This window comes from Delphinapterus leucas, chromosome 5 (genome assembly GCF_059928025.1).
Source record: "Delphinapterus leucas isolate spDelLeu-1000000601 "Yukka" chromosome 5, BTC_Dleu_Yukka2, whole genome shotgun sequence".
NCBI lineage: Eukaryota > Metazoa > Chordata > Mammalia > Artiodactyla > Monodontidae > Delphinapterus > Delphinapterus leucas.
In genome coordinates, this window is record NC_143133.1 from 101,920,318 (window position 1) to 101,947,584 (window position 27,267).

At 38.5% G+C, this 27,267-nt stretch overlaps 1 protein-coding gene and 1 pseudogene across 1 annotated transcript in view; both read left to right on the forward strand.

Annotated features, from left to right (window-relative positions):
- CPE (carboxypeptidase E) overlaps window positions 1-27,267 on the forward strand; it is a 110,763-nt gene that overhangs the window by 54,230 nt on the left and 29,266 nt on the right. Inside the window, exons 2-3 of the mRNA XM_022561621.2 lie at window positions 24,579-24,775; window positions 26,422-26,589. Of these exons, the coding sequence (XP_022417329.1) occupies window positions 24,579-24,775; window positions 26,422-26,589 (365 nt within the window). The remainder of the gene's footprint in view (window positions 1-24,578; window positions 24,776-26,421; window positions 26,590-27,267) is intronic.
- On the forward strand, window positions 22,225-23,135 carry LOC149749199 (ubiquitin-conjugating enzyme E2 K pseudogene; annotated as a pseudogene).

Genomic DNA, 27,267 nt, shown 5'->3' on the forward strand with positions numbered 1-27,267 from the left:
AGGGGAAGAAGATAACTTGGGGACACTTTCCATATGTAATCTCTGTATTTAATTCCCTCAGCTCTCTATGAAGCAGGTGTTCATAGCCCCATTACGTCAGGACACACAGTTAATAATAGGAGGAATTTTTCTGACAAAAATCATTCTTTTTCCACCACAACATGCTGCTGCCTTACAAGTTTGAAACATTTGAAATGGAAAGTTTCTGCTTTTTCTGTATAACATACAATGGTGATAACTGAAATTAAGTACTTGAAGAACTTGGAATTTGGGGTAGAGACTTGTGAAAGCTGATTAGGCTTCTGTTTGAACATGAAGGCATTAAAATATGGTAAAGGATGATAAAGATCCCAGAGTCATAAGAACAGTTAAATATATGAGAAAAGATCTGAAGGGAAGGGCATATATTTAGGGCTTCACAGAATAAAGTAGATATTCCCATCCATGGCAGAGGCTGATAGAGAACATAGGTAACAAAGGCGAGAGAGAAGAATGTGGTAGATAGAAACACAGAACAAAACACATCCACAGGGTTTGGTGTCCTAGCCATGGTTTGCTGAGGATCCTGCTTTACACTGTGGCTAGTGATGCTTCTTAAATGCAGAGTGAATGGTGTCAGGCCCCTGCTTAACGCTGTTTAATGTTTAATTGCTTCTTGCAGCTCATGGGAGTAAATTGGAAATGCCCGCGTCTTTGTTCTGCTTATGACCCCCTTCCTTCTTGATCATTTTGAGCCAGTCCTTTTGGCCTTATTTCACAGAGGTCCTTGAAAGCTCCAAGTTCCTTCCTGACTTGGGGTCTTTATACAAGCTGTTTTCCTTTCCCTGGAAACCTTCGCTTTCCTAACTCTCACTCAGCTCTCAGCTTACATGTCACTTTCCCAGGGAAATCATCCCTACCCCCTTCCAGACTAATTTAGTTTCTTTCTGCTATATCCATACCTTTTTTTCATAGTTTTAAACTCAATTTAATTAAATAAATAACTTGTGTCATTGCTTTTTGTTTTTATTATTTGCTTGCGCTGTGTGGTATGTGGGATCTTAGTTCCATGACCAGGGATCGAACCAGCACCCCCTGCATGGGAAGAGCAGAGTCTTAACCACCGGACTGCAAGGAAGTCCCAGTTGTGTCATTGTTTGTCTAACCTTTAGCCCCTTACTAGACAGTAAAGCCTGAGGGTCAGGAAACATGTTTGGAGTTTCACCTATGAATTCTCAACATCAAATCCTGTGCCTTTATAGTAGGCACTTAGCAAATATTTGCTAAGTAAATAAATCTATAATTGCTATCTGTAATGTGAAAATTGATATTAGAGAAACTGTTTCTAGTTTCTAGTATCAAGGTGAAATGGAGATTGTTGTAGTGTTTGGCTAGCAGCTATGGAGGACATACAGATTTTGCAAGAAAAACTTTTTCTGCAGAGGCTGAACCATATGAAACTGCTTACATTTGACTATCCTTGACCTACAAAAAAGGCAATTTCATGTGCCTCAATCTAATACTAAATATTGTGTGCCCTCTTTCTTATAGCTTCTTACTTCCAGCACCTAAAGGACTCATTGGAACCAACAAACCACCAACATAGGGATCACAGTGCCCACCTGTACCATATTGCCTTTAACACTGGGTTTAATGAGCTATTGATGGAGATGAAATCCTGGAAGTAAGAGTGAGGGAAACTGCCTGTGAGCAGGTACAAGAGCTGTAGCAACACCTGGTGATTGATGTGTGATAACAAAAGATCCTTGGAGCTAGTTGGTCAAACCTATAGGAAAAAAGATGGAAAAGTTATAGCCTCAAATACTGTATACAGCCTCCATGAAATGAAAAGAGACCATGATTTTGCACATCATGACTTTCTGGGAGAATTGAAATGCTAATGCTTTTTGGGCTATAGGAGAAAACATACCTTGAAAAATAATTCAGAGATGCAAAGGAAGAAAGGATGAGTTTGTGTTTTTATAAAGAGTAGATATATAATTAACTCATGTATAATTAACTCATTAGTGGAATATGTTATGGGTTGTTTAATTATAGGAAATAATTATAACTATGATGTGAAATATTAACAATTCCTGAAAGTTTTGGAAATATGAGGACTATGAACTCTTGTGTGCCCTCTTAGCTTTATGATTCATAAAAGGTATAGAAAGGGAGCAAAAAATAATATGACACATACATTTGAACATATTTTATATACCATGATTGATACCATGTGTACTGACATTTATTCACTTCATTGGTGTCATGTCCCTCACACATTTTAAATATCAATCTGTGCCATTTTACTGCAAAACCTTTGTGTTGGAATCTTGGCTTTCCTTCCTGTTGAATAAATTCCAGTTAAGCTTTTGCTCCCTCAACCCCAGTGAAAGTTACCATCTCCATCACCGTCAAGACTGTCAGTGCCCACGTTGCTGATACAGTAGTAATTGAATTAGCAGTTGACCTTGCTGGTCATTTCTTACTTCTTCAAACAAACACTTTTTTAAAAAAATTAATTAATTTTTGGCTGCATTGGGTCTTCGTTGCTACGTGCGGGCTTTCTCTGGTTGCAGCGAGCGGGAACTACTCTTCATTGTGCATGGGCTTCTCATTGCGGTGGCTTCTGTTGTTGAAGAGCATGGGCTCTAGGCGCACGGGCTTCAGTAGTTGTGGCATGTGGGCTCAGTAGTTGTGGCTCGTGGGCTCAGTAGTTGTGGCTCATGGACTCTAGAGCACAGGCTTTGTGGCACATGGGCTTAGTTGTTCCGTGGCATGTGGGATCTTCCCGGGCCAGGGCTCAAAGCCATGTCCCCTGCACTGGCAGGCGGATTCTTAACCACTGTGCCACCAGGAAACCCAAACAAACACTTTTTGACTTGGCTTCCAGGACTTGGTTTCTTAGTTCTCCTCTTTCCTCATTGGCTGATTCTTCTCTATCTGCTTTATAGTTCCCTTCAACTCCCCAGACTCAAATACTTAGGGTATCTGGGACTTTGTTCTTCAGCCTTTTCTCTGTCTGTATACATTTCCTAGTTCAGTGACTTTCAAACTTATTTCGATTCCTAGGTAGTTAAAAAAAAATACATTTTATGACATTCCTGAGTACACACACACACACACACATACACACTGAGTCAAAGTCCTCACAAAGCAATGCACTTTGATTTATTCTTTTTTCTATTTCATTAAAAATTCTCTTCACATCCACTAAATTGATTGTACTACCCACTTATGAGTCACAACTAGCGGTTGAAAAAACATTTTTCTGAGTAGGTCTCACACAGTCTCATAGCTTTAGATGCCACTTTTTGTGCTGATGGTATGTAAATATATAGGCAGTTTTCACTTTGTGTGGCAGTATAGGATCATAAAAATGACTGGTCATGCAGAGCAGTCTTCATGATCAATGGGAAAACTTACAGTCTTTAAAACTTTTTTGTTAAAACATTAAAAACTCTTACTCCTGAAATATATAGGGAAATGAAAAAGTAGTAAGCTCGCTATTATTTAGCATGAAGACTGGGAAGAGGCAGAGATGCTTGGACTGACTCCAGTGCTAAGACTGATCCCTTTCACACTGAGCAATCTGGCATAAGACACTCCTGTCTAATATGTGTCCTGGTGTTTTAAAGAGTAAGTGTATTTTTCAGAGGTGACTGATTTGCAGTCAGGAAGAGACTTAAACCTTCAGAGAATCTGGCTCGTATAATTGACACAGAAAAAAAGGAATAATGAGAAACCTTTCATTTGCCTGGTTTACTAAAGATGTTTTTGGATAAATAGTCCAGCTTCATGTTTGAGAAAAACCAACCCAACCAACTCAGTTAACAACCACCACCAAACAACCCCACCCCCAAATAGCAAAAACATAAAAACCAGTTGTCTGGTAATTGCCAAAAGTGGCCTTGGGTTAAGCCAACTTTAAAATTTGGCAAGGCAACAAAAAGATCATCTGAAAAGGGAAATAGATAAGGTAGAAGAGGGGGAAAAACATAGAATTAACTGGGGAGGGTTAGGGTTAGGGAGGACAGTAGACCGTGACTTTGTTGTTTATTTTATTTATTTTTTATTTTTTTAAAATTCATTTATTTGTTTTTGGCTGCATTGGGTCTTTGTTGCTGTGCGTGGGCTTTCTCTAGTTGCGGCGAGCAGGGGCTGCTTTTCGTTGCAGTGCGCGGGCTTCTCATTGCGGTGGCTTCCCTTGTTGCAGAGCACAGACTCAAGGCATGCGGGATTCATTAGTTGTGGCACGCGGGCTCAGTAGTTGTGGCTCACAGGCTCTAGAGCACAGGCTCAGTAGTTGTGGCGCATGGGCTTAGTTGCTCCGCGGCATGTGGGATCTTCCCAGACCAGGGCTCGAACCTGTGTCCCCTGCATTGGTAGGCTGATTCTTAACCACTGTGCCACCAGGGAAGCCCTGTTTATCATTTTGATTTATAAGTCAAGAGGTGGGTCATAAAAGATCTTGCTGTGATTTATGTCAAAGAGTGTTTTTCCTATGTTTTCCTCTTAAGAGTTTTATAGTGTCTGGTCTTACATTTAGGTCTTTAATCCATTTTGAGTTTATTTTTGTGTATGGGGTTAGGTAGTGTTCTAATTTCATTCTTTTACATGTAGCTGTCCAGTTTTCCCAGCACCATTTATTGAAGAGGCTGTCTTGTCTCCATTGTATCTTCTTGCCTCCTTTGTCATAGATTAGGTAACCATAGGTGCGTGGGTTTATCTCTGGGGCTTTCTATCCTGACCCACCTCCTAGAGTAATGAAAATAAAAACAAAAATAAGCGAATGGGACCCAATTAAACTTAAAAGCTTTTGCACAGCAAAGGAAACCATAAACAAGATGAAAAGAGCACCCACAGAATGGGAGAAAATATTTGCAAATGAAGCAATGGACAAAGGATTAATCTCAAAAATATACGAACAGCTCATGCAGCTCAATATCAAAAAAACAAACAACCCAATCAAAAAGTGGTGGAAGACCTAAATAGATGTTTCTCCAAAGAAGACATACAGCTGGCCAAGAGGTACGTGAAAAGATGCTCAACATCACTAATCATTAGATAAATGCAAATCAAAACTACAATGAGCTCTCACCTCACACCAGTCAGAATGGCCATCATCAAAAAATCTACAAACAATAAATGCTGGAGAGGGTACAGAGAAAAGGGAACCTTCTTGCACTGTTGGTGGGAATGTAAGTTGATACAGCCACTGCGGAGAATAGCATGGTGGTTCCTTAAAAAAGTAAAAATAGAACTACCATATGACCCAGCAGTTCCACTACTGCATGTACCCTGAGAAAACCATAATTCAAAAAGACACATGCACCCCAGTATTTATTGCAGCACTGCATGGAAACAACCTAAATGTCCATCGACAGACGAATGGATAAAGAAGATGTGGTACATATATACAATGGAATATTACTCAACCATAAAAAGGAACGAAATTGGGTCATTTGTAGTGATGTGGATGGACCTAGAGTCTGTCATACAGAGTGAAGTAAGTCATAAAGAGAAAAACAAATATCGTGTATTAACGCATATATGTGGAATCTAGAAAAATGATACACATGAACCTATTTGCAGGGCAGGAATAGAAAGGCAGGTGTAGGGAACGGATGTGTGGACATGGGGAGAAGGGGAGGGTGGGATGAATTGGGAGATTAGGTTTGACATAAATGCACTACCATGTGTAAAATAGATAGCTAGTGGGAACCTGCTGTTTAGCACAGGGCGTTCAGCTCAGTGCTCTGTGATGACCTAGATGGATGGGATGGGGTGGGGGGAAGTCCAAGAGGGAGGGGATATATGTATACATATGGCTGATTTGCTTCACTGTACAGCAGAAAGTAACACAGCATTGTAAAGCAATTATACTTCAATTAAAAAAAAAAAAAAAAGCCTGTGCTGGAAACCCTCACTCCAGAGGAGTGGTTAAGAGCAGATTTTGGAGCCAGATTGCTTAGGTTTGAACATTGGTGCAGCTCTGACTAGCTGTGTTTCCTTGAGCAAGTCACTTAACCTCTCTATGTCTACTTCAAAAGGTTGTTATGGAGATTAAATAAAGCATATATGTGAAGCATTCAGAAAAAATAAGGCAAGAGGAATTCATTTCGTAGTTAAATTGTTAGAAGTAAATTATTCATCTGTGTTCTCTGTTGCTAATTTATCCACATAGGAAAAACAAAGTATTGTGGCAGAAGTCTGCTGAAGCAATTTTTTATGTCACTTTGAAGATTTACTTCAGTTTTAAACTTATTTCTCATGTAACAGAAAATTCATGCTGCATTTCCTACTCATAAAAAATTCAGAGAGACTAACAATAAAAGGACACTGTTACTAATGATATAAATCTGCAGTTGCTGCTAGAACTTTCCAGAAGATTGGGGCAACCATCTGGTTAGAAAAGGGGAGCAGATTTCTTAAATTGAGAGAATGTCAGTGAAATAGCTAAAAGAATGTTGAGGTGATGGGGAACTGATGGAGTTATGAGTGAGCTAAACCATTCCCAAGATCAGCTCATTAACCCGATGAATGAACAAAATACAATTTGCTCGTTTGAAGATTTACTTCTCTGCTTTCTAGAAATTTTTAGATTTTTTTTTTAGATTTTTTAGATTTTTTTAAGATATTTTTTCTAGAAATTTTTAGATACCTTAACTCAAAGACTATCATTTGCATAATATAATTAGGCTGTTATGTAGCTTCACATAAGACTTCCACATCAGCCTTTCTTGCTTTGTTTAGTTTTTCCAACTAAAAACACTGTGTGTATATGTGTGTTTTCTGTTTTTATTTTCTGTGTATCGTCTCCAAGTTTTCAACATGCTTCTCATGCTGTGATGTCTTTAACCAGAAAGGCTCCTAGTTTTTTTGTCAGTGCTGAATCTCTGGGCAGCAGCAATATTGGTGGTTTTAGAGTTAATCTTCACCATCACAGAAAAGAACTTTGTTTCTTTAATTATTCAGAAGTCAGATCAGCTAAGCCCCTCTTATAACATACATGTTGGCAAATGGAAGTATTACCAAGGTATTCATTTGCAGCAGAAATGAACAAAGCATAAGTTTCAGAATTCCCCCAGCTACTGCCATACCCCTTCCCAAGCTGTGGCTTCTGGAGCAGTGGCATGACTTTCAGGGTTTTGGGAAATGTCACTGATTTTATGATTCATGTAAATACCATGCGAATGAACAAGAGTAAATTTTTATAATTTATATACTTTAAGCCTTATCCACTTTACAGGATATCCTCTTCATACCCTCCCAATTGAGCTTCTTTATAGTGTCACTATGACCTATAGTCCTTAGTAAATATAAGCATCAATGCTGGGGGAATTCCAAGGAGTGTGCAAGAAAGTATGGCCACCTGTGTCTCTGTATCTCCAATGGGGAAATGCTTGCCTTGAGGGGCTTGCCTCAGGGACCTGTGAATTTTTGATAAGCACTGGCTACTGAATGTCTGACATCCCTCTCTGAGGTAGGGGCTTCTTGGTTCCCAGTGAGACTCCCATGCTCCTTATCGCATGGACAGCGTTAGCAAACGTCAGTATGAGGTAAATCTTAAAAGTCCAGCCCCTACAATCTAATCTCATCAGTAAAAGAAGAATGTAAAATGCTGTTACCTTAAAGGAACTGCAGGATGTCACTGGATGGAAAATTTCATCAGTACAAAGGAGACAAAGTGAGGGAGATACAGGTGCTGAAACATCTCCTGACCGCAAACTGAGGCCTTTGCACCAGATGCCCAGCATTGCTAGCATAACCACCTATCCTGGTTTGCTCAGGATGGGCTGGTTTATGACTGTTTCCCTGGAGTAATTAGTCATTGAGAACTCTTGTACTCTCAGGAGTCCCAGTTTGGTTGGTTATCTGCTGAATGTTGAAGTGTTTTTAATGGCTCAAATGCATAAGTATTGTTTATCCAGAGAACTGAAGCAACTTGGAGAAGAGGTGGCTCGTGTATATCCTGAACTCATAGAGAAGGCTGATCAGCACTTGGTGGATCTCAGCTTTCCTGTGACAGAGGACATCACAGTAACTCAGCTCCATTTTGCTAAAGAATGATGCCATCATTTGAATGTCCTGTCAAGGCCTGCCTCTGGAGTAGGCCACTGTGGTCCTTTGAGTCTTCAGGGCACTCACTCGCAAGCCAGCTCCACACACGCACTAACTCTGTTTTCCAGGTAGCAGTCTAGAACCAATAATAGTAACTTTCAGGGTGGGCATTTTCCATAAGGCCCTGGTTTCAGTTACTCTCAATTATTTAACACATCATATTTGGGCTTTCTTTACAGATCCTTTTTATTTTCCTTTGGCTTCACTCAGAATCTTGGGTTTGACTTTCATCACGAGCTGGAGGGTGTGGGTTATGGTTGAGGACCTATGGATGTTTTGACCACACCAAAATGACCTCTATTGCTTCCATTCTCTCGCTGCTGCCCTAGGTTGTGGAGGCAGATGTGTTCAAGGTGACTTTTGTAAATGGTTCTAATCATTGGTCATCTCTGCTGCTACAAAAAGGGAGTAAATTCTTATTATTCAGATAGAATTTCTGGTTTGGCAGAACCTTTTAAAATTTCCCCACTAAGGACAGTTTCTTTCTACAGCAAAACAATGAGTTTTTTATTCCAAAATATAACTGCAGCTTTTGCTTGTTTGTCCACAGTAGTGCTTCTGAGTTTCCTTCCAGTACTCCTCAAACCTTTCTTTTTGTAATGTAAATAAACTCAGCATACAGGGAATTCATACAAAAGTGCCAAATTCGGTTTCCAGATTTTAACAAACAAACAAAAAAGCTGTAAGGAGTTTAGTCTTGTGTTCTTCAGTATGGTAGCCACATCTATTTAAATTAAAATTAAGTATAATTAAAAATCCAGTTCTCAGTTGCACTAGCCACATTTTGGGTGCCCTCGTGTTACTACACTGGACAGCACAGATGTAGAAGATTGCCACCGGTACAGAAAGTTCTACTGGATGGCGATGACAAAGAGGAATAGGCAGAGCTTGTATAAACAGTCCTTTTATTCTCTGGTGAAAATATAGTTGATCAACCTGCAGTGTGTCTTCAGTTCCGAGTCTGTGCCAGTGAGTCAGAGCTCTAGGAGACACCCTTGTGTTAGTTTGAGGAAGAGCAATGAAACCTAAAAGTGGTCCCAGAACTCAGAACCCAAGGTCCAGGAGACTTGAAATTTCATGAACGTAAGGTCTACGTCTGCTTTCTTTTCCATTGTAATTCCAGGGCCTGGCTCATAGCAGACACTCAATAAACACTTCTGTGAGTGAATAAATGAAAGAACTCAGCAAAGACCAATTAAAGGGTCCTTAAGTACAAAGATGTGAGCATCTCTTGCTTGGGGTTTGGATCATTTTGAAGGTTCTCTAGGAATTATGAGAAGGAGCAGGTAAGAGTCATTGGAAGTGTCTTCCATGTAGAAGTCAGAACAAAGAATTTAGCAGACAGTTTTCTGAGTGCTTCTTCCTTTTTCCTCTCTTCCTTCTTCTCCCGTCTATCCTCCCTCCTCTTCGTCATCATCATCATCATTATCAAATAGTTAACCTTTTGGGGCATTTATTACATGTGAGCCATTATGCTAAGTGCTTTTAATAGATTTTCTAATTTAATCCTCCCAGTAGCCCTATGAAGTAGTATTATTGTTATTCCTGCATCCGAGTTGAGGAAGCTGAGGTACAGAGGATAAATACCTTGCCCAAAGTCTCCCAGCTGGTAAATGATGGAATGCAGATAAAAATCTAGCCTGTATGCCTCCAGAGCTTGCATTTTTAACCCCTTGGAGAGGTACTGCATTTTCTTAAGCTGGCAACCCATTTGGATTTGAAATGTATTAGAAAGAGAAATAACTGTTGATTGAGGTGGAGCTTTGGGGGTGATGATGACCAAGTAGGGAAAACAGGTCACAGGTTAGATGTAGTCCCACTTGTTTATTTATCTTTTGTTGCTTTGGTTTTTTACTACTAATAAAAGTTATTTTAACTTTGTCTACATTTATAGTTCTTTTTCCTTTTTTCTAATAGTATGTAAATTTCTTTTATCTTTTTTCTTTTCAGACTCAACAGAATTTGTATTTTATTAATATTTCCTATCTTAGTGGTTAATTTTTGCTTGTAGCTTTGAAAATTCCCTACCTTCTTTTGTTGATTTTGACATTTTCTTTGCATTTGAAAAAATAAAAGAAACAACAAAAAAGTTAACAGTTTTTTAAAAATAGTAGCAATAATAAGTTACATATCGTATTGGAAAAATATTCCTTTCACAGTTATAGATCCATGAATAGATTTAACAAGAAAGGCGCAGCTTCTATGTGAAGAAGGATGTACAGTTTTTTTAAGAGGAGTTGAATAAATGGAAACTGAATTCACAGAAATACTTAAAATCATGAAATAGTAATTCTGAAACTAGTAATCATGAATATAGTAATTCTTCCAAAATGAATGTGCATTTTTAATGAAATTCCAGCCAGAGTCTTATGTTCCTTATGAAGGAAATTATCTCCACTTTTACGTGAAAGAATGAATGTATCAGAATTCTAGAGAAAATCTTGGAAAAGGAAAATTATATTGTCTTACCAACTGTTAAAATATACTTTTAAGATTATCTAATCAAAACAGCATTGTGTAAAGTCCAGAAAGAAATAACTACTAGTATAGAAAGACATCCAGAAATAGACTAAAGTATATATGGAAATCTAATTTGTGATAAATGTATAATTTAAATTCAGGGGGAAAATGATGTTGGTGTAATTGGCCTCCATCTGGAATAAGATAAACACTACCTCACATCATATTCATATATGGAAGTGGAATAAAGATCTAAATGCAAAAATTAAAATGATACAGTAATAGAAGAAAATTTAGGATTACATTTGTTTAATTTTTCTTAAAAGAGAAGAAAAATCTAGATGCCATTTAAGAAAAGAGTTGGATAGTTTTTGACTAGCAAAATTAGGAATTTTTATGTGGGAAAATATATGACAAAAAGTAAAAAATTAAAATTATAGACTGAAAATATTTACAAGACTGCATGATAAACTAGAAACTTGTACTTAATGTACTATGAGCTTCTATAAAAAATAAGAGAAACAGAAACGTAATAGAAAATAGGCAAAACTTGCAATTAAGCAAGATACATATGATGGAATGCAGATGGCCAATACAAATGAATGAAATATAGGAAAAAGGTTCAACTTCTTTAATAAAAGAAATACAAGTTAAAATGAAATTGAAATTATTATTAAAATTAAAAACAGACAATAAGCTCCATTGCTGGCCATGGTATGGGTAAACAGATACTGTCTTACATTGCTTATGGGCATGTGAATTGCTATAACCTTTTTGGAAGAAGCTATTGAAATATACTTATCTATCTGTGTAGATAGAACTGTATACATTTTTGTTTGTTTTGATTTCATGCAATTTCATGTGCAATTTTTCTGTTTTTTTTTTGTTGTTGTTATTTAATTATGTTCCCAGAAAAGAAATTCTTTCTCTTGTTGGGCTTGGGATACAGTTATTTTTCTTTTTCTGAGCTGTTAAGCAATTAGAAAACCTTTTTAAATGGAAAATTTTGATACACATGATGATTTGTATCATTAAACTTGAAAGCAGACTTTATTTTGTTCACCAAGAAATGTTTCAGTAAGACTGTTTTTGACAAGATATCTCAAACCATCCAAATACAAAATCTTAAATAGCTTTAAAAGAATTGTGAATAAAAACAATGATAGCAAAAACAATAATAAGGTTCAATATAAAACTTTTTGTTGACATTTTGGGATTCTAGATATGGTTTATTTGTGATCACATGAAATTAAAGATGATTAGTTAATATTTAGGACATTATTTCTTCATTGTCTTTATTTCTTCATTGAAGCCATGTGGCTTATATTTTATTTAGCAGAACATTTCAATATTATTTTTACTTTTGAATGCTTGTAGAACATTTATTTAAATTAACATAAAAGAATCCCTAAGGGAAGGAAAAGTTAAAATACTAATATCGATACAAACTAATATAAAATATTATAAGATCAGAAATCTCTAGTCTTTTGGGGGCCACGTGTATCTGTTTAGTTGTCTACTTGACCTCGTATGAGATTTTGTCCCTTATTTTACCTCTTCTCTTCATTGCAAAAAAACCCCCACAAATTCTCTATAGGTTTTATCTTAGTCTCCGAAGAAATAAAAAGGGTAGCAGAAAATGGGTGAGATGGAGTGGGAGGTAAAATTAGAATAGTTTCAATCAGTGAAAATCTTGAAAGTACTTTAGTGAGAGAACTATAAACAAAATAAAAATATGATAGTACATAATCCTATATGACTCTAATTACTCAATTTATTCATAACTATAATAAAAATTTAACCCTGGGTATAATTATTTAATGTATATTTAAAGTGTAAACATTGATATTAAAATCGAGAAGAGCAGTGTACTTTCCTATGATCTGAATAGTTCCGGAGCATTATAGGGTTATTTCAGTAAGCCCTGTAATAGTCTACCATCTTCCCACATCTAACATTGGGTTCAGTGTACACCAGCAGATACTTTTTTGGTCATGCAGTTTAGCATTTATTGTGAATCTTAGACCTAAGGCCATGTCATGGCCTCCAGAATTATGCTGTGTCCCTTTGGGGAGGTAGGCACTCAGGTTGGTTGGAGTAACCCAACAATAAGAAGAAGCACTCAAGTTTCTAAAGGGTTTTTTTGTTATTTAAAAGTCAGTCTCTCTTGCTCTTTCTCTCCACTACTCTTGATTTTAGAGGTTTCAAATAGTCTTTCTACACTGAAAGAGTGGTCCATAGACCAGCAGCAGTATCTCTGAGGAGATTATTAGAGCTTCAGCCTCTCAGGTCCCACTGCAGACCTACTGAATCGGAATCTGCATTTTAACAGGATCTCCACGTGATTCACATGCACGTCCAAGCTCGAGGAGCCTGCCATATGGGATAGGTTGACACTAGGCTGAAATTATTATCTACACTCCTGGAAGGACTAGTTAGTTTTCCAAACCCATTTACATTCCATAGCTCTTTGAAAGATCCCAACGCACCTCATATTCCTGTTGGAAGCTTCTAGCTTCTATATGCCTTGAGTAGAGAAGATTGTTCATATTATAACAGCGTGGGTCATGGGCAATATTATTTCCATTTATTGATTACCTACTATTTGTTGGGCATGGTGCAGAATGTCTTGTCTATATTTTCTCATTTAATCCTCAACAACTCGACAAAAGAGGTTTTAGTAAGCCAACTTATAGAAAAGAATACTAGGGCTCAGGGAAGGGGTTGCTTGCAGAAGTTTAGATATGTTAGAGCTGAAATTCAAACCCAAGTTGGTCTCACCAAAGTCCATGTTCTGGACCTCCCCAACGTTTTAAAACAGTGCCAAGTTGCTGCTGTGCTGCCATGTTCCACATGCAGGAAGGAAGTGCATGCAATAGTCTCCTATTTGTCTGGAACAGAAAAGAAACCTGTGTAAGAGATTGATATTTATGGTGGCTATGATTTCCCCTCTTTCTTGACACATAACTGTTTAGTATAATATTCCTTAAGTTTGTAAGATCTTCGCATAATTTTGTGGATTTTTTTTCCTTGCAAATGTGAGGGAAGAGAATTCATAGTTTTGTTTAAATCAACTTCTCAAAAAAAGTCCACGACCCGCAAATTGTTAAGAACGATCACCCTACTCAGGCTGTATCCTGATGGAATTGGCTGTTGGAATTCCCACCTGTCTGCTGGCATTATCGACCTCCTCCCTACCTTTAGACTTTTCCTGCACCTACCTCCTTAACCACTCCTTCTCAATCCTGGAAGGGCACCAGAATCACCTCTAGATCCTTTAAAAAATACATGTGTTCAGGCCCCTTCTCAGACCTTTTGAAGTATGATCTTTGGTAACGGAGCTCAGAAATCTGTATGTATAGGAAGTCCACAAATGATTCTGACCTACAGAGCTGTTAAGTCAGCACACTTTTCTTTAAAATCTTTGAAAAAAGAGGATACTTCATGCATGCCCTGGTATGGAGTAATCTCCTGGAGGGAGACCTGGAGTAGACTCAGTCCTCCCACAGGTGAGTCATCACCAGCTAGGTATTGAGGCAGCACAGAGACCAGACTCCATTTGGCCCTTTACTCATCTTTGAAGATTCTACTATGTTGCCCACTTCTGCTGAGACTGGTATATATTTAGCACTGCAAGTCTTTAGTTATGATATTGCAAAAAATAACATCTTGAAGATGTTTTGACAAATAAATTTGACTTTTCAGTTATTCCTGAGAGAGTTAAAAAGAAAGTTCCAAGGAGTTTCTGGGGAGAGATTGTTCAGCTAAGCTTTTACATTGCTGATTTTGCTTTAGGTAGTTACTTGTGCTACTACCTTATCTGCTTATTAGCAAATTGAAGTTTTTCTTCTTCATTCATCCTTGTCTGCTAGAAATGCTTGTCATATTCCACCCGTACAGGTTCTGATGACTTCACTTTACTCATCCTCTCAAATATTCATCTTTGAAGTAAGATGAGCTCTTTATTCATGGGCATAAAGAGAGATGATTGGTAGAAATGGACTCGTGCTTTTCCATTACATTTCATAATCATGTCTTAGTTCACTATGATGATCCACCATTTTCTCTGTTTCAGAGAAATATCAAAATTGTCAACTATCATGTATTGAGGGCTATGATTTGTATAGGACAAGTTTAGAAGCTTGAGGACCAATAGTTTGTCAAAGGTCCTGTTTCAGTGGAATCATAGGATGTTTTAAGAGACCATCCAGTCCAACCTCTATACCGTATCTCTGAGATAGCTTTGTGCCTTCCAGGGGAATTAATGACTTCATTGCAACCATTCTGCCTTCCGAGAGCTCTAGCTGAAAGAAGGCTTGTTCTTCAGCTGTATTAAATGCTCTCTCTCTGAACCTTCTAGTTTCAATTCTAGTTTTGTCCTTGGACTTCGGCAGAGTCAAATCCTTCCCCACATAACAACCTTAGGAAACTTAAACTTCAACCTTCAGAAACTTGACACTGCATCTAAATTTCTCTTCTCAAGCTACAAAAAGAGTTCCTCATAAGCATTGTTTTCCAGAACAAACATACCAGTCACAACCAAATACATTAGTGAGAGGGTTGGCAAAGACCTGAATCATAATCACTTGTCTGAAACTGGGTCCTTTCCTGTTTCCTCTCTTCTAGTGCCAGTTCATTTAATTCTGTTCCTGGCCTCTTAGATAAATTTAACTTTACATTTTATTTTATTTGATAAGAATACTGGTGAAAGACAGCAGAATCTTCTAAGAGAGTTATCTAAAATAACTAGAAATTAATATTTCTGAAGGATGCTTTAAGGTCCAAAAGCCACCTTTAGTAAATGAGTGTACAAAGGCATCCTGCCAAGCATTTGGGGAGATCCATAACTGTTGCAGTGCTTTAAAGCAATTCTGTGATTAGTATTACAGAAAGATAATCTATCATGAAACTACATCATTAAAATAATCTCTGCCTTATCTCATTTCTGTATTAAAAGTTCTCTGTGTTCACTTCAAGATGCTCTTAAAGATTTTTCTGAATCTAAAGGCTTTTGTAGGCAGTCTCTCCTCAGTAATTATAAAGTGTTTCATGTTACTAATTTTAATTTAAAAAACATTTTAAAATTTATTTTATTTATTATTTTTGGCTGCATTGGGTCTTCGTTGCTGTGCACGGGCTTTCTCTAGTTGCGGCGAGCGAGGGCTACTCTTTGTTGTGGTGCGCGGGCTTCTCACTGCAGTGGCTTGTCTTGTTGTGGAGCATGGGCTCTAGGCGCGTGGGCTGCAGTAGCTGTGGCACATGGGCTCAGCAGTTGTGGCTCGTGGGCTCAGTAGTTGTGGTGCATGAGCTTAGTTGCTCTGCGGCATGTGGGATCTTCCCCGACCAGGGCTCAAACCCATGTCCCCTGAATTTGCCACAACTGTGCCACGAGGGAAGCCCCATGTTACTAATTTTAAATAACTGATTTCTGTGAGTGGGCACAGAAATTATATTGCCTTTTCCACTGTAAAAATAGCCTCATAGGTCAAGACTGTAGGAAGAAAAGAACAGAGGAACTTTGAAAATGTGAAACTGCTGATAAATATTTTAGAAAAACTATTGACTAGGTTAAATTTTTTTCATTGATTTATTATGGGCAGATTTAGAGCAAAGGGTGATATAATCCAGTGCATTAGTCCCTTCTGGGATAATTAACTCAACCAAAAAAATTCCCCACTTCTCTATATCTTCCCTTCCTCCTAGAATGAATGGATGATGGTGCAGTGCTTAGGAAAACAGCTCTATATGAATACAAGAAAAAACCCAAACAAACCTCTCTTAATTCTTCCTGTATAAAATTAAACATAAAGAAAGACAGTAGAGTAGAGACTAATCTGATTATATTTCTTATCATGTGTTTGAAAAGTCTTCAAATATCCTAGACTTCAGATTCCCCTTCTGGAGAACTTATGAGGAAACTGGCAGCCATACCTCCCAAATAATTGCTGTCCAGTGGTGTGCTAGAGTAGGCTTGTACTGGCTTAGGAGGCCTATTTTTACTATTCAGTAAATTTGTGAGCTAATTGACCTCATATAGATAGCTTCAAATTGGCCATGGTAGGAGTATTTACACCGTGGAAATTGGCATATGCTACAGATCAGAGCTGGTTGTTAAACATTTACCAGCTTCTCACTGTATCTGACATACTCATGTGAAAACAAACATTTTAATTAAAAAAAATTGAACGTATTCATTAATATTAGAACTCTTACATTGTTTTATGGACTTGTATGGCTAGAAATATCTTCTGGTCTTTTGTTTACCCTCTTCAAGTAGAATATTACTAGAAACATTCTGGATGTCATATGTAAGAAGACTTTAAAATTATGTGTAATGGCTAATACATAATATTTTCAAAAACAATTCTGTAATTCATCTCTACAGAATAATTCTGTAATGTATTCTATTTTGACTGCCCATTAAAAATCAGGTTTCCCTTTCAAGATGTCATTTAATTTAATTATTTAAAAATATTACTCTGAAGGAGGGAGTGAGGGGAGATAATATAATCTTCTAATTCTGTAATTTCTTCTGCAGCCGTTTTTTATACTTTTGCCTTTCCTTGGTTTCTCTTTCTCCCTTCCTTCTTTATTTGCTCCTCATCTCTTCTGTAGAAGAGGAATCATTTTTTATAAGCGTATCCATCCTCTTCCATTGTTTCTTTGGACCCTGAAGATTTGCATTTCTTTTAGGAATTTGCTCAGCATTTTAGGTTGCTAAGATGTGCTAAAACAGGAACCAATTTATGACGTATTTGTCCACGAGTTCTAGGAAACTTGCAGGGTTCATTCTGTAAGAATGATTTACAGGCTATAATATGTTAGAATGTCAAACAAGTGGAAACCATTACCAGCACTAATGTCCTAACCCCAGTTTCACAACTGAGGGAGGAACGTCATCGATTAAAAGGTCCATCTGTTCCAAAGGTGTGTTTGACTTGCTTGCCCAGTGTTTTGTGAATCAAGTCAGTTCAGTGATTGTGCTGCTTGCGTAACTGCTTATCAGTTTCTCAAAATCATTGGTTATGAGAGCATTTTACCATGATATCTTTGAGAAATGGGGTTTTGTTTTTAGATGCTATAGTTGTTCAGCAGTGTGTTTAGTATATTACATGTGCCAGGAACATATATTTTGAAATTGTCCCTAGCTCTAAGAATTATATAATCAGTGAGTTAAGTATATACACTTCAAATGAGTTAGTGAACTTATATTTTGGCAATAATATGATGTTGGAGGATTCATCTCAGTGTGAGTTTCATCTCTATTTACAGGATGAAAGATGAAGGGTTCTGTTACTATGATCAAGTTCTTTCTTAAAATACGCTTAATCTACTTATATTTTCTAAATAATGACGCTATACCTCTTAGATAGAACTTCACAATTTACCACCCACTTTCACATTTATCTCATTTTCCATTAGATATTTTCCCTCTGCAGTTTTCTTCCCATATAAGGTCATTGAATAATTGACTCTGAGATGTGAAAGGGACCTTAAATTTATCTGATCAATTACTCTACCCAATAGTCAGCCTGTCTGTTAGCTATTTTGAGGAGGAGAAAATGTTAGAGAGACTAATTGGGTCAAATAAGGAGGTGAAAGTAAATTTTGCTTTTTGTGGGAAAGGCAGACAGTATTTTTTTTTTACTTTTGCCCCTTTATTTGATCATTTTTTTCAGGATCAGCCTATTGAGTATGGATTCTGCTTCAGAGTCTCTGGTCACCTTGAGACCATTAATTCTCCCATTTGGGGGCTTTGCCAGTCTGCTGTCAGCTGCATACTTGCCTCAAATGCTGAGCCTAAGGGTGTGGGGTTCTGGGGTGTAAAATACTTATGTTTTATTTTTAAAGCAATAGAAATTCATTCCTCCCTCCCTCCCTCCCTCCCTCCCTTCCTTCCTTCCTTCCTTCCTTCCTTCCTCCCTCCCTCCCTCCCTTCTTCCCCTCCCCATCTCCCTCCTTACTGATTTAGTTATTTCAAATTACATCAATACACAACTGGGGCAAATTAAGAGTTACAACAAGTATGGAATTTAAAATTATTTGTTTGCTCCAGGTGGGGATTTATTATTTCTGACTTCAATAAAAGTTTGGATCTTATGTTTAAAAAGTCTTATAAGTTATTCTTATCTTGTTCTGATGAAGAAAATACAGATCCACTCAGGTACATTAATTGTTCTACGGCACAGATGAGGAAGATAGAAATGCAGCCCAGCCAGGCTGAATGTGGTTTGTGAGTTGATTGTCTTTTAATGCTAGCTTGATTGATGACTGTGTGCCATGTGAAGTGACTGGAAAACTGAAAATTGGTGCAACAGGGAAACTGTACTTCCTGAGTCAATGTGATGCAGGCTGTGCAAGTGTGATTCCTCAGGAACAGGGTAACTACTTTGTAAAAAGATAGTGAGGGAAGTAAGATGAAGGTAAAAACAACTGTCCCCCAGTGTACTAGGAAGAGTGCCTGCTGCCTTTTCCTCCCGTTGCCAGGAGAGAGATGAGCCAGTGCCTGGGTACATGTGCATCACCAGTTATAAACACAAGGAATGACGTCTTGGTTAAACCTGGCATCTGGTCCACGCAGACACTGTAAACAGGAATGCATATGTCATCCTGTTGTAAACTCCATCTTTATAGCCACAGAAAAGAAAATTAAGTGCTGAGGAAAAGCTGTCACCCCTTTGTTAAACAAATTGAAAGTAAATTGACAGCGAGAGGCTTATTCCAAAATCTTCCATTTTATCTCTATTTCTGGATTAAACATTATGGAGGCAAAGTCTTTTCAGAACCCTTTGTTTAGACCTTACAACAAAAATAGCCTTAGGGAACTGCATGCCTGGAGAGCTTTATGGTTCTCTGTGACCATGGAGATTAATCTTTTTGGGAAATCAGCTATCCACAACACTGCTGCCTTCCTCCCCAAAGAATTTCCATTCCTGTCTGAGAATGCGGGATGGGGCAACAAGCACTGAGGACTCGGGGCGCAGCCTCCCTGACACTGCCTCAGGCCCCCTTCAGTTATTCCCTTCACTGTTCCAGAAAGGAACATCTCAAGGGGAAGCTCTACTCTCAGCTATGCTGCTGGGAGCATGGGATTTAGGAAAAGACCATTCCTCTATTCATTTAGTCATGAATTTATTTAACTGATATATCTGTGCTCTCACTGCATAGATGCCAGGCACAGGTGATACACACATGAGCTGACATAGACACCATCTCACTACATACAGTGTGGGTTGGGGATTAAACACATAATCACACTGATTAATGTACATTTTCCAACTGAGGTATTAAAAATAACAGAGGAACTGGACTTGGATGAAAGATACTCTAAGGAAACCATAGTTATCCGTGATCAGAGGGATGAGAGGGCAAAATATATGTGAGGAGTAGACAGCATCACAGAAGAGCCCTGTGCTGAAGGAGGTGTGGCTGGAAGACTGGAGAGGAGATGGTGCCTCAGGAGATGAGAGGTCCTCAGGCCAGGCCCCTTGGCGGTTAGAGATCCTATTGTTCTTGTGAAAGTAAGGTTCTTGTCTCCTCACAGTAAGAATTCAGAAAGGAGACAGGGAGGTTAAGAAAGTAAAGTGAGAATTTATATAAGTAAGAATATGCTCTCAGAGGGAGAGTGGGCAGACAGGTAAGGAGCTGCCCTGGGTTTCTTTGGCAAGCCAGTTATGAGGGCCATACAAATGAAGGGGTGGAATTTCACTGGGGAAGGAGAGGTTTGGGGGTCGTCTTCCCTGATTTTCATCCCAGCTCCACCTTCCCAAGGGGAGGAGGGATTTCTGTCCTTATTTAGCTTTGATTGGAAGTGTCATAGCTTTGGTGCGTGATGGGAATTTCTTATCTGCAAGGCTAATTTTACTGTAATGAGAGCATAATGAGCAACAGGTTACATTCAGACACTGGAGATTCCTGCCTTTTCCCACCTTTCTTTGTCTGTTTCCAGGATACTTATAACCCCAAAATGTGTGGTTTCCTTTCAGTCTGGAAGTTCCTGCTTTTCTTTATCTGCCCGTGAACCCGCACTGTTTACAAGAGGCGTGGTTTCCTGCCACCTGGCCTCTGCTCACACCTAGTTACCTGCCTGTTCTAACACTATGGAGAACTTTGATGTTTATGGTGAAGGCCAGTGGGAAGTTAGCTGATGGATTTTCAGGTAGAGGGAACTATCTTTTGCAAAGATAGCTCTGGCTTTGGGAGGATAAAGGGCCAGAGAGAGGCCAGAGAGGTGGTGGTAATATTTCATTTTGGAGTCTTGAAGATGGTTGGTTGTGGATCCAAAGTTACTGCATGGTTGCCTCCCTCATAAACACTGTTCGCATGTCAGCGCCCTCCTCCAGACCCTGTGTTCCCTGAGTTCAGGAATGCTGCTTTACTTGCTTTCGGGGTCCCTGTAGTGTCTGACACTGGGCTTTGCATACATTCAACAAAGGCTGTATTTAAACTGTGGCTCTTCCCCAACTCACAAGACATGTCAGTCACCTTAAAAGATCACAGCCCTTCTGTATTCTGGTGACAGTATTATCTAGCTATCTAATTTGTTCCTTAAGACAGAGGAAGTGTATAAAAATACACTTTCCTTTTCTTTTGCTAACTCATATATGCCTTGTACTTTATTTCCACACGTTAATATCTTCTATAAAATGACCTTTAGAGTCTATCTTTATGTCAACCTAAAGCATTGCTAGTGTCATTACTACCTCCTTACAAATATAATAGACATATTGGGGAGATTGGTTCCTGAGACTTCCTACAGAGCAGGAAGCAAAACCACATTGGAAATTTTCTGACTCTGGAAACATAAATAAATAAAGCAGTGATATGGAGTGGTACGGCCTGTGGCAGACTGGAAAAAGCACGCTCTATCCCAAGCATTCAAATTCAAACACAAGATAGTCTCTGATAGCCAAACAAAACACTGGGATGCTAAGTTTAGCTGCGTGACTATGAGTTTGCTATTCCTCCTTCAAGTGATTAAAGAATTTTAGTTTTTCAATCCAGAGGAATAATAGGAAATTTCAATGTGCTCACGTACTCATTATGAGTTGTGGGCCAAGCTCTTTTGAGTGACGAAAGCTCCAAAGTTGTGTTGGGGTAAAGCAGCAGGACCAGAAAGCCTCCAACACTGCAATCTTCTCTAATAACTTTGGGAGGGAGGCAGGCTTCTGAGACCCCACTGACTTCCTGGTCTCTTGCTTTCTTCCATAGTGGACTGGTGCAGTGTCCCCTGTGCCTCAATCCCACTAACACACACACTGAAGGGGTGAGTTTGACAGAAAGGAGGAAGATTATTATGACTTGAAATCAGAAGCAAAGAAAACATCTCTTCCCACATGCATACCTTTGGCGCGTGTCTCTGGAGGTGGTTTAAGTGAGGCTTTCTTTCCCTCTAAGTGAAAAATGAGGGACATATAAATACAGCCCTGACCCTGCTCCCACCTGATCCTTAGATTAAGATTAGCTTCAGCTCAGGCTGAGAGGTCACACAGGACATGGTTTCTGCAGCTGGCGGTCACTCAAATCACACACCCAGAAATCTCATGCAAAGAATATTTAGGTAACATATTTCTAAGAGAAGGATAATTCCAACTTCTTTTTTTTAACCAGGGGTGGGCAGTCCTAGTGATTTTGTAAATGCGAGGATCTTGTTCACTGCAGAAATTGGGTCTTTTGGATGGATGAAGCAGAAAGGAGAAGAACAATAGGATTAATTAAGATTATTTTGGATTTTGGGGGCCGGGTGCGGAGGTGATTGCACACTCAGGAGAGCGCGGCGGCAGGGGTGGTATTGGCAGCGTTCGTGTGCTCGGGTGTGAATCGCCGAGGGAGGAGGCAGTGGAGGAAGAGGTGGCGGCGGTCGTAGTGGTGGCGGAGGAGGCGGGCACGAATCAGCTGCGGGCGGAGACATGGCCAACATCGCGGTGCAGTGAATCAAGCCGGAGTTCAAGGAGGTGCTGAAGAGCGAGCAAAAATCAAACTAAAGTAGATCTTGTAGATGAGAATTTTACAGAATTAAGAGGAGAAATAGCAGGACCTCCAGACACACCATATGAAGGAGGAAGATACCAACTAGAGATTAAAATACCAGAAACATATCCATTTAATCCCCCTAAGGTCCGGTTTATCACTAAAATATGGCATCCTAATATTAGTTCCATCACAGGGGCTATTTGTTTGGATATCCTGAAAGATCAATGGGCAGCAGCAATGACTCTCCGCACGGTATTATTGTCATTAGAAGCACTACTGGCAGCTGCAGAACCGGAAGATCCACAAGATGCAGTAGTAGCAAATCAGTACAAACAAAATCCCGAAATGTTCAGACAGCTCGACTTGGGGCACATGTGTATGCTGGAGCACCAGTTTCTAGTCCAGAATACACCAAAAAAATAGAAAACCTATGTGCTATGGGCTTTGATAGGAATGCAGTAATAGTGGCCTTGTCTTCAAAATCTTGGGATGTAGAGACTGCAACAGAATTGCTTCTGAGTAACTGAGACATAGAGCTGCTGATATAGTCAAGCTTGACCCTTCTTGAGGAGCGTCAACGTCTGCTATTTTTAGGATTCTGCATAGATTTCTTTTAAACTGGCATTCTTGCCTAATGATGTTATCTAGGCACCATTGGAGACAAAATAATCTCTGCTCTGTAAATAAAGCTAATTAAACGTCTCTGTAAATTAAAAAAAAAAGATTATTTTGCTGCCATGCTCTGCAATTTTATTACTCCTCCTAAAATGCAGTGGGATAGGCAGCATGATTTATGTTTGAATTCTGGGGCCTTCAGCAAAATTTATCCTCTTTGGCTGCATTTCTACAATAATGATAATAAAACTATCTGTCTCCTGTATTTTAGTGGGCTGTTATAAAGAGAAAACTAGATTATGTATGGTAAAGCACCTTACAATGACAAGACAATGTGATGTAATGATAATAATATTAAAAAATATAGCAAACACATAGCACTGTTTTTTGCCAGGCTCTGTTCTAAGCACTGACACTCATTATTTAACTTTATAATAACCTTATGAGGTAGAATCTAGGATCTCATTTATAAATGGGGAAACAGAGCCACAGAAAGCTGAAGTAACTACTTGAGGCCAGCCAGTAAGAATTGGTGCCAGGATTTGAAACTACCCAGTCTGGCTCTAGAAGTTAATGCTTTTAGTCACTATGGTTTAAAAAAGAATGAAAAAAAAGTAGATTTTTAACTAGAGAAGACCAGCATTTGAATCCTGGGCTCATTGGCTGTGTAACTGAAGTCAGGCCTCTCAAGCAGTCTGAACTTTAGTTTGCTCACCTTAAAATACAGATGGGTAATAATACCTATTTTTAGCTGTTTGGTGGGGACTAAATAAGAAAACATGAAAGTTCACTGTTTAATGGTAGGATGCACACGATGTACTATTATTAGTTATTGGGGGGGGTGTATATTTGTCTGCTCGGGCTGCCATAACAAAATACCACAACAGACACATTTTCTCACAGTTCTGGAAGCTGGAAGTCCAAGGTCAAGGCACCTGCAGTGTTAGTTTCTGATGAGGCCTGTCTTCCTGACTTGCAGGCAGCTGCCTGCCTGAGGCGTCCTCATATGGCCTTTTATTCATGCATGTGGAGAGAAAGAGATAGAATCTTTGGTGTCTCTTCCTCTTCTTATAAGGACAACAATCCTTCTGGATTATGACCTCATTTAACCTTAATTACCTCCTTAAAGGTCTTATCTCCAAATACAGTCACATTGGTACTTAGGGCTTCAACCTATGATTTTGGGGGGCATAATTCACTGCATAACAAGTGGGAAGCTGGGGAGAGAGAACTAGAAGGACAGAGGGGCATTTGGAGTATTTTATTTTTAGTGCAGATTTCTTAGGCATCAACTGTGGAGGGCAAAGAAGTTATCAGCTGTGTGTAATAAATTGGTAACTATACAATACTTTTTACACTATATGTCATTTGCCTTCTCTTTGGTGCGATAGAAAAAGTCTCCATACTATCTATTTTTGCGCTTTTAGGTGAGCCTGAATTTAAATACATTGGGAATATGCATGGCAATGAGGCTGTTGGACGGGAACTGCTGGTTTTCCTGGCCCAGTACCTGTGCAACGAATACCAAAAGGGGAATGAGACAATCGTCCAGCTGATCCACAACACCCGGATCCACATCATGCCCTCCCTCAACCCTGATGGCTTTGAGAAGGCAGCATCTCAGGTGGGTGTGGGCCAGCTCACAACAGGGCATGCTTGCTTTTTTTTTTGTACATATATGCTCACATATAAGGAATATACACTCACATGAAGCTTACAGATAGTGCAGGGGTGGGTATAAGTGATATGGTGTTTAATTTGCTGGTAAGGAAAAAGTGCAGAAGGTAAGGGATGGTGGGCGAGGGTTTCTTCAGCAGAGATTGCGAATGAGAAATTTTGTTAGTCAATATTAAATTAATGTTTTGCTTTCGTTGTTAAATGAATCATATTTATTCATTCATGTGTGTGACTAGGTAAATTTCTTCCTAAAAACCTAGAAGTTTGAAAACTACCTACTGCCATGTATTGAAGAGTGAGGCCATTGCTATCTCTGAATGAGGCGATATCATAGCGCCCTCTACTGAAATCAAGGAATGAGGATTTTTGGCCAATGTTTCACTGATGTTTAATCCTTATCTATATGTGATGTGTAAAGTAAAAACAAACAAACAAATCAAAACAAAACCCTCCTATCTACAAATCAAAATTAATTTAATACATTTTAACTGTTAGAGAAGCTGGGAAGTAATTATGTTTTCACAGTTAAGTGTGCTCCCTTTTTGTTTAGACAGGGATGGAGGACATTTTATTTTCTACAGTTTGAAATAATTTTCTTATTTTACGGGAACATATTAAAGCATACATTTAGTATGTTAATCTATAGTTAAGAAGTTGTTTTGTACCTTAAAAATAAAAGATCAAGTGACCAGTGAATTTCTGTAAGTATAATATTGATATAATTTCTAAAGTTATGAGAGAAAAATTCTAGTAACATAGAGAATTAAATTATTGACTATTTTAAGGTGATATTCAGAACTGTAAGACAGGATAGACAAAAAACTGTCATTGCTATTTTCTGTCTTATAGGTTTTGATTCCTCACAGTCTAAGGTATCTGAGTTTACATGACTTTAAGAATATGGGCATTATCTCTATATTAGAGATCTAGTAAAATTTAACAGTAAAACAAGAAAATCTACATTATGGAATATAACTGAATATTCTGGAAATTTATTAAATTTCCAGATTATATCATTAGTGAAATGAAAGGTTTCAAATTGAACAAAAAATTTTCAACTTACAAAGTTGAAACAAAAGTTCTAGAGCTCATATATTTTCATGAAGACGGTAAGAGAGAGGTATATTATTAATATGTAAACAATTCATGTTAAACTCATTTTAAGCATCTAACCTTCTTTAGTAATTTATTCTTTTGAATATTTAGAAGTAGTTGCTGTGGTTTTCAGAAGCAGTGAGTATTTTACTTAAACCAAGTACAGAGTGGCATGCTGTGAGATGGCATGCCATCTACTACTAACACACATGGACTTTTTTTGCAGTTTGATGTTGAATATCTTTTAAATAAAATTATTATTGACATTTAAAATATTGTTCGTTGAGAATTTTTTTTAAAATATCCATAATATATACTTTAAACCTGATACTTTCATGTGTATATCAGTAAGATAGTGAAAATGCCATTGTAGGAGGATATTGTTGAAATGAATAATCTTAATAAATTATTTTAAAAACCATTAATGAAGACCTTAAATAGATGGTAACAATAATAATAAATAACTGATGATTTTCCTCTGATTTTTTTTTTTTTCAGCCTGGTGAGCTGAAGGACTGGTTTGTGGGTCGAAGCAATGCCCAGGGAATAGATCTGAACCGGAACTTTCCTGACCTGGACAGAATAGTTTATGTTAATGAGAAAGAAGGTGGTCCAAATAATCATCTGTTGAAAAATCTGAAGAAAATTGTGGATCAAAACACAAAGGTAAAGAACATGTATGGTTTTCCTGGGTTCTGTCCTCCAGCCTAAGGAAAGATGTCTATTATCTTCATCACAATGAAGGACACAGGAGTGTTGTGAAAGCTTGTATGGGATAGTTCACTATGGCTGTGAAAGTCAAGGCTGGGACGCCTGGGGCCTGGAAACTAGTCCTGCCCCTAGAAGTGGTCAGGGGTTTAGGGAGTGGGAGGCAGGGACAGGGGTAGGAGGGAGAACCCAGTTGTCTAGAAAGTCTTTTTGGCCTCTTTAGAGGCCCTTTATCAGCACATCTGATTAGCAACTCCTACAGCATTCCACCTTGTTGAACTTTTTCTTATTTTCCAGAACTTTCTCCTCTTCTGCCTTGCACAACTGCACTTCCTCCTACCTCTTCTAGTACCTTTCAAACCACTCCTCAGTTTCTTTCCCTGCTTCTTCTGCCTTGGCCTGAACGCTGGCCTTCAGGGTCCCATCTGCTACCCTCCTGTCTCTCCTTGGGTTTCCATCCTCTCCTGGACCTTCAGTGTTGTCCATTATACAAATTCTCCCAGATCTCTTTTGCCTGCTCACTGAGTCCCTTTATCTGGTGACACCTGGGGCCTCAAGCTCAGCATGACCAGAAATAAATCATTCCCTAAGAAAACACTATTCTCTCATTTACTTGATCGTCAAAGCCTTGATTTT